Source organism: Coptis chinensis, chromosome 2, assembly GCF_015680905.1.
Source record: "Coptis chinensis isolate HL-2020 chromosome 2, ASM1568090v1, whole genome shotgun sequence".
In the NCBI taxonomy this organism is placed as follows: domain Eukaryota; kingdom Viridiplantae; phylum Streptophyta; class Magnoliopsida; order Ranunculales; family Ranunculaceae; genus Coptis; species Coptis chinensis.
In genome coordinates this window covers 73,165,878-73,173,777 of record NC_141457.1, presented here as the reverse complement: position 1 = coordinate 73,173,777, position 7,900 = coordinate 73,165,878, and the positions used below count along the sequence as shown (strand labels likewise).

The following is a 7,900-nucleotide window of genomic DNA, read 5'->3' as shown; positions in this document are numbered from 1 at the left end:
ATGACGATACACGTCTGGAATTGCCGGGGGATAGGTACCACTACGGCGGTTCAACAACTAAAGGACCTAATAGGGAAGTTTGATGTAGATATAGTGTGCTTATCAGAAACAAAGGCCACTAAGGAGTATATAGTTAAGATAGGAAAGCAGTTGAAGTTCAGTGGAGTTTTTGCAGTGCCAGCCAGAGGGTTAAGTGGGGGTCTAGCTGTTCTCTGGAAGGAGGGCGTGGAGCTGGACATTTTGGGAGCATCTCACAATCAAGTAACAGGTAAACTCGTAAATTATTATCATAATGACCCTTGGTACTTTACTTTTGTGTATGGGGATCCTATAACTAATAAAAGAAATAAGGTTTGGGATGAACTAAGGGAGGTAGCTCCTTTAGTCCCAGGCCCCTGGTGTATGTTTGGGGACTTTAATGCGATTTCTAGTATGGATGAAAAAATTGGAGGAAAATGCAGAATCACAAAGAGTATGCATGATTTCAATGGGTTTATAAATGATTTGGGCCTAGTGGACTTAGGTTTTACTGGCCCCAAATTTACTTGGAGCAACAATAGGAAGCCAAAAGAACATATTCTGGAAAGGCTGGATAGAGCCATGGCAACCCCTAACTGGCTAGTGGCTTTCCCTAAGGCACAAATCAGAACTTGGGCTAATGCTATTTCAGATCATATCTCCTTGTTCATCAATCTTGAGAAACAAGAAGAAAAGCTCCCCAGACCTTTTAAATTCTTTGATATGTGGCTTCAGCATGAGACCTGTCTGGAGGTCATAGAAAGAGCTTGGTATTCTATTGAACATGATCTCCCTGATAGGAATCTTATAAATAAGATAGATAAAACCAAAAGGGACTTATCTGTATGGAATAAACATGTGTTTGGTAATATCTTTACCAATATTAAAGCTACCCAAGCCAAACTTGATAAGGTGCTCTCTAAGCCTTTTAGCATTGATAACTATAATCAAGCAAAGAGGCTTAAATATGACCTTCTTGAGTGGTATAATAAAGAGGAGGATTTCTGGAAACAAAAGTCTTCCAACTCCTGGCTAAAAGATGGGGCCAGGAACACCAAATATTTCCACCTCTCTACCATCTATAGGAGAAGAATAAATACCATTAACAAGATCAGGAATAATGATGGGGATTGGACTGAAGGTAGAAGGGAGGTGGGGGGCTCTCTAAATCAATATTTCATGGATATTTTCACCTCCTCGACCACCACGAGGAGGAAGGAGCACATCCTTGAGCTGTTCCACCTTGTGTGACACTAGGGAAAATGAGATTCTCACAGCCATACCAAGCAATGGGGACATATGGGATGTGGTTAGAAGGATGGAAAGTCATAAGGCCCCTGGGCCTGATGGGTTCCAAGGCATTTTTTATCAAAAATGCTGGGATATCATAGGGCTTGCTGTGATTGCCTTTGTTCAGGACTTCTTCACCCATGGTATTCTAAATCCTAGTATGAATGAGACTCATCTTACTCTGATTCCTAAGATTGAGAATCCTGATCATGCCTCCAAGTTCAGACCCATAAGTCTCTGCAACTTTGGGTATAAGATCATCTCTAAGCTTCTGGCCAACAGACTCAAAGGTCTGATAAACAGAATTGTTTCCCCATTCCAAGGGGCTTTTATCAAAGGCAGAAGTATAGGGGACAATGTGGGCTTGGCTTGTGAGATCTTCCACAATATGAAGAATATGAGGCATAAGAATGAGGGCTGGATTGCTCTCAAGCTAGATATGGCCAAAGCCTATGACAAAGTGGAATGGGTTTTCATTGATGGTATTTTGGAACAAATTGGGGTTCAATCGAAATGGAGACACATGATACAACAATGTGTATCTACAAAGTCCTTTCAGTCATGCTTTGAATGGGTCTCCTCTAGATAGATTTAGCCCGAGAGAGGGTTAGACAAGGGGATCCCCTATCCCCCTATCTGTTCATCCTTGTCTCTGAAGCCCTATCTAGAATGGTGGCTAGAGCTGAGCAAGGGGGGGAGATACATGGTATAAAGATAAAAAGAAACTCCCCTGCTCTAACTCATTTGCTATATATGCAGATGATCTTATCCCCGTTCACTAAAAGCTAGCATGGTGAAAAGTGGAAACCTAAAAAGGATCTTGGATGATTATTGTGAGGCCTCAGGCCAGAAAGTAAACTATGAGAAATCCAGTATCTTTTTTAGTAGGAATGTCTCCTACAGACAAAAGATTAGGATCAAAAGATTCTGGAAAGTAAGAAACTTTGCCCCAAAAGAGAAATATCTGGGGGTACCCATCATGCTGACTAGGAAAAAGTCAGAGGACTTTGATTATCTGGTAGATAAAATCAATAAAAAGATTAGAGGGTGGAAGGCCAAGGTCCTGTCACAGGCTGGGAGAACAACTCTTATCCAAGCTGTGATACAGGGCACCCCTCTATATGCCATGTCACCTTATCTGCTCCCTGTAGATTCTTGCAATAAGATTGATAAGGCATGTAGAGACTTCTGGTGGTCTGGAAAGGACCAAACAAAAGGTGCTCACACCATAGGGTGGAGGCATATATGCCAACCAAAAAGTTCTGGAGGCTTGGGGTTGAGGACAGCTAGAGTCATAAATAAAGCTATGTTGGCCAAGTTGTCATGGAAAGCTGCCACTGATGTGAACTCTCTCTGGACAAGAACAATGTTCAGTATCTATGGTAAAGGTTGGATAGGGAATGTGAAAAAAACCCCTGATAAAGCTTCCTACTTCTGGAAGGGCATTCATAAAACCTTTAATGAGATAAGTGGTGGTCTAATCTGGGCCATTGGTGATGGAAATTCCATCTCTATTATGAAGGATCCATGACTTATTTGTAATGGAACTCCTACTACCTTGGAGGAGCTAGGGGTGGAGGTGCCAGCTTGGCAAGGTAAAGTGGTAGCTGATCTATTTTGTGCAGATAAGAGTGGATGGGATGAGACTAAGATTAGTCAAAACCTAGATCCCATTACTTGTAAAAATATTCTGGAGGTCACTATCAGGCCTCATGTGGAGTCAGCTGATAAGCTGAGATGGCAAAAAGACAGGTATGGCAGTCTCACTGTGAAATCTGCTTATCGATTCCTCCACTCCAAGGAAGAAGTGGGGCAAAGCTCCAACTGCAACCCTATCACTCTAAGGTATATGTGGAAAACACCTGTGTCAGCCCACATACAGCTATTCCTGTGGAAAATGTATATGAAGGTGCTCCCTATGGGAGCCATCCTTGCTGAGAGGCAAATGACAGGAGATTTCTCTTGTCTCTTTTGCTTCAAGGAGCTGGAAACTGCATAACACATTTTCTTTAACTGTGATTGGATCAGAACTGTCTGGTTTGGATCTATAGTAGGGATGATAATCCACAAGGAGCCAGAGATGTCGATAAGAGAAAGACTGGATCAGGTAGTGAGGTGGGGATGCAGTAAGGAGAATGAGAAAAGGCTTGCTGGTACACACTGTATGTTCATGCTGCACCAAATCTGGCAAACTAGGAACGAGATCAAGTTCGAGCATAAAAAGGCAAATCGAGAAGGAATGATCAGGAAGAGCAGAGGGGGAGCTGAAAAATGCTATCTGGCATACAGAGAAGAATCCCTTATCCCTCAACCTTGCACTAATATAGACTTTCTGCAGCTTGAGGAAAATTTCCATAGTATACCTAATGAATGCATTTTAATCAGGTTTGATGCCTCTTTTTGCAGGCAATCTGGATGGGCTGGAGCAGGAGCAATTGCAACCAATGATGAAGGGTGTATAGTGGGGGCTGCAGTTAGACGTTTCAAGGCATTGGAGGCTGCAGCCAGAAATGAAGGAGGAAGGAGTAAGTAGCCATCCCCGCAAAGCGACTAGGAAGCAAGGATTTTGTGATTCAAGGGGATAATAGGGAAGTCATTGGAGCCGTTAAATCAAAGCTCCCCGTAGATGGGAATGGGAGGTGATGAAAAAGTGTATAAACTCTCTCGTTGTCCGGAAGTAAGTCTTTTGTGTTTAAATGGATCGAGTAGGACTTTCAATGGGGATGTTGACTTACTAGTCGCTGGGTACGGAGGCAGTTAGGACACTCAGATCTTCCAAGTTGTATAGTGGCTTCTAACTGCATGCTTGTGGTCGTCTAATATGGTTAATATATAATAGTATGATTTGCATCAAAAAATAAAATAAAATAAAATAAAGTTAAAAAACTATTAAAATGGCAAATGACAATAAAATCTTTTTACATGTATTGACCAAAAAGATAACAGTCAATGGTTGACTTGGATGTACTGTGGTCTTGCGCCTAAGTCCACTGGGGGATTGGTTAAGCTAAAAAAACGTGATAAATGTCCTCCCGGGGTGGTGGATAAGGATTGGGAATCAGCCCACACTTGTTGCTGGTATGATTATTAAGATGTACCGAAGAGGGGATTGACGTTGAAGAGAGTATAAGGACATGAATGAGAACTGGAATGAATGGCTTGGCCTCTTATCCATGGACACCCTTTTCACACCTTCTTGTGTATGTGGATAGACTTCCTTATTAGGTCCTACGCTTTTGTCCTCGGCTCGTCATCTTGATAAGGAAAGTAATCCTCTACTTTGGCATGTTAGTCTCTGCTCTGAAACAATAACATATTAGAATTACTAATAAAAAAAGAGAAAATAAATAACAGTTTAGATCTGTTATGTCAATGGTGGGTGGAAGCCTTGGAAGTTCCTAACGTAACTTAAGAGGTTTCCTAACAGTTTAAAGTTGAGGTTGCACCGGTTTCCTACTGTTGAATTATTAGGAATTTGACCTTGCAAGTGTGGGCTCTGGATTAAGACAACACCAAAATCAAGTACCTTTCATGAGACAATTTAAATTGTCATAAGTTACCAAATACGTTGGAGGTCTATCAGAGGTAGCCGAATGTTTGATTGTTACAAAGAGATTGCCACATCGCAGGCTTAACCAGTTCGAATCTAATAGATGACTTTTACTTGGCCTTCTTCATTTTTTTCCCTCAGGTAATGCACAAATGCAAGATGTGTTTCACTGAATTGTCTGGGATCCTTGCCAGGTCAAGTAAGTAGTTTGAATGTTTTTCTCGATCTTCTGTGTAGCCAACATGTGGAGTTTATTGTTTGCCTTTGTTCCATCTAATATGTCTTAAATGCTTGCCTAGTAATTATCAGTTTTTGCAAATGTTCGCATTTTTTTATCAATGGAGGTTTGTGATCATGCTTCATGGTGAACAAGTCAGTTCTATATTTCCCAGTGTTAAATCCCCTGTGAATCCTGTAATATATACAATAACGGACTAGAACGCAGACTGAATGGAGGTCAGGCTACGATACCTGGCAATTCTAACTAGCTCTCTATCTTGTCCATTACTTAATTCCAATGTAATAAAGTGGGGTGTCCATACCGTGTCGGAGCCATATCTGTTTGTACTTGGGTATTTTAGCTGAATGGAGGATCAACTTTTGAGTGTCCTAACTGGTATGTAAATGGTAATTTATCATATGTATATATACCAATGTTTTGAAAACCGAACCGGTGATCGAACCGATTTTTTGTTAAAATGGTTCAACTAGGTTCAACCATGGTTCGACTCGGTCAGACCGATTGATATTTATTTAGCAAATTTTTTAATAATTACAATAATAAAATGAATAAATACATGTTTTAATTCAATATTAATTGGTATTATATATCAAAATAAATTTATTATACAAGAAATACATAGTAGTATGTTGGTTTGGAGTTTGGATTATCTTGTTTAGGTGTTAGGTTCAACTCCCCACATTATCAATTTTTCAAAAAAAAAAAAAAAAAAAAAAATTATATAAGGGTGATCCGGTTTAACTGGTTCGCCGGTTCAACCACGGTTTAAGTTTAGACCGAGGGTCCAACCATAAACTCAAATTTTAACTGAACCGAACCGAAAATTTACCGGTTCCGGTCGGACCCCGGTTCAACCACCGGTCCGGTCCGGTTTTCTAAACACTTTATATACACTTGTTCTTATGCCTTTTCAATGTGCTTATATATTAGATTTTGAGATGCTTGGCAACCTTGATTGTGTCAGGAACTGTTCTTTTGCAGCTTATGTATAATTTGATAATTCTTCCCGAGTTGACATAAGTATAGATGTAGAACTTTTATTTAATTTTTTGGTTACTTTTTTGAGAAATGTTTAAAACTAAAAAATTTGCGAGGTTGTATTACTTGTATTCACCTGTAACTCCTGTAAGTCTGTAACCTATCTTGAGTTGTTCTTTTTATGGGATGTGCTCATTTTAATCTTCGCATAATGCTACCCAGATCCCAAAATTTTAATCTTCTGTGCAAATTAGAGTACTTTTGCATTGTTGAACGTTGCAATTGGATGGGCGGCAAGATATACTCCACTCGCAAGACTATATTGCAGAGATTAAGAATACCGAAGTTTTACATACATTTGTCTTTGACATTTAATAAAACTACCTTGTTCTATCTTGCTTAATTGTGTGACATGTTCCTCTGGTAAGGCTCGTGCAAAGTTCTCCCCAAAATTCTGTTGATTAATAAAACTTTATTGTTAAATGTTCTCTTTTCTTAGCTGGAGTCTAATGGTCCTGCAGCACGTCTACTATAGATTAGTGCCTTCGTGAATAGTCCTCATAAAATTTTCAACGCTCTTGATATCCTTAACTGTGACACTGTGTTTTCTCATATTCTAACCGTTTTATGAAACCTTCAGTGATATCTTCATTAATCGATGTGTTTTTTCTCTTAATCGATGTGTTTTTTTTGTTTCACAAGATGATTACTGTTGACAGTGATCGTAATATCTTCTATTCTGCAGCAACTGCTTTTTAGATATTCTCTTTGATAAATATTTGAATACTTCTTTGTTTTTGGACTAGATTTTATACCAATGTAAGAGAATCCTTCCGTCTGTGTTGCATGGATACTTCAAACCAAGGCCCAAAATATCGATATCGATCAATATATCGGTGTACCCAAAAACCGATATATATCGGATATTTCGGATATATCAATTTTTTTTGGTAACCAGTCCAAACTATTTAAAATATCGGAAATATCGGAAATATCGGATATATATCGGAAATATATTGGAAATATCGGATTTATATTTTAAAATGGTCAAAAAGTCAACCGATATATATCGATTATATCGGAAATATCGATTATATCGGCGATATAAAATTTTATATCGGAAATTCCGATATATATGTTCTATATTCGGTGGATATATGTAAATATCGATGTCTGTACAGTACCGTATATATCGGCGATATATCGTATATCATATTTTGGTCCATGCTTCAAACAAAATGGAACTTGAACCAGTGTGAGACCCTCCACTTCATAACCGAAAAGGCATGTCTGTCTATACAGTGTCTCAGCCACAGTGTCTCAGCCGTACCCATGCAACATAGCCTGCTATATTGTTCAGGGGGCCCTGTAACACTTACAGTGTTTCACGTACGTCTCAAGCAACATAGCCTGCTATATTGTTCAGGTGGCCCTGTAACACTTGCAGTGTTTCACGTACGTCTCAAGCATCCTGGAACTAACAAGTGAGCGGAACGAACATTCTGGGCCGAGGGGGGATGTGGCTCAAAATGTAAATTGGTTGGTTTTTGTTGTCTATCCTCATTCCTCATCTCTTCTCTTCGTCCCTCTCTCTTTCCAAGCCCTCTCAATCTCTCCCTCTCCCCTCTCCACTCCTCCCTCTCCGCTTATGCCCCCAATGCATAGCAGTATACTAGTGCTAGCTCTCTGAAAGTAAAACATGGCGTGTCGGCATGTCTTATCAAATAACTTGAAATATTTAAGAGATTGGAATTTTGGCATAAATCTAAATTTCCAAATAGTCCAAGACACATTGCTACGTGCCAGATTGGCACATGCACGAA

General features: G+C 39.7%; 1 protein-coding gene across 1 annotated transcript; it reads left to right on the top strand.

The window, feature by feature from the left end:
• On the top strand, positions 1-1,269 carry LOC147517696 (uncharacterized). Its single transcript, XM_086593679.1, has one exon. The coding sequence runs from the start codon at positions 1-3 to the stop codon at positions 1,267-1,269; it is 1,269 nt and encodes a 422-aa protein (XP_086449805.1).
• Positions 1,270-7,900: the final 6,631 nt, after the last annotated feature.

Coding starts and splice junctions, on each gene's coding strand:
- LOC147517696 (XM_086593679.1), top strand. CDS start 1: ATGACGATACACGTCTGGAATTGCCGGGGGATAGGTACCACTACGGCG.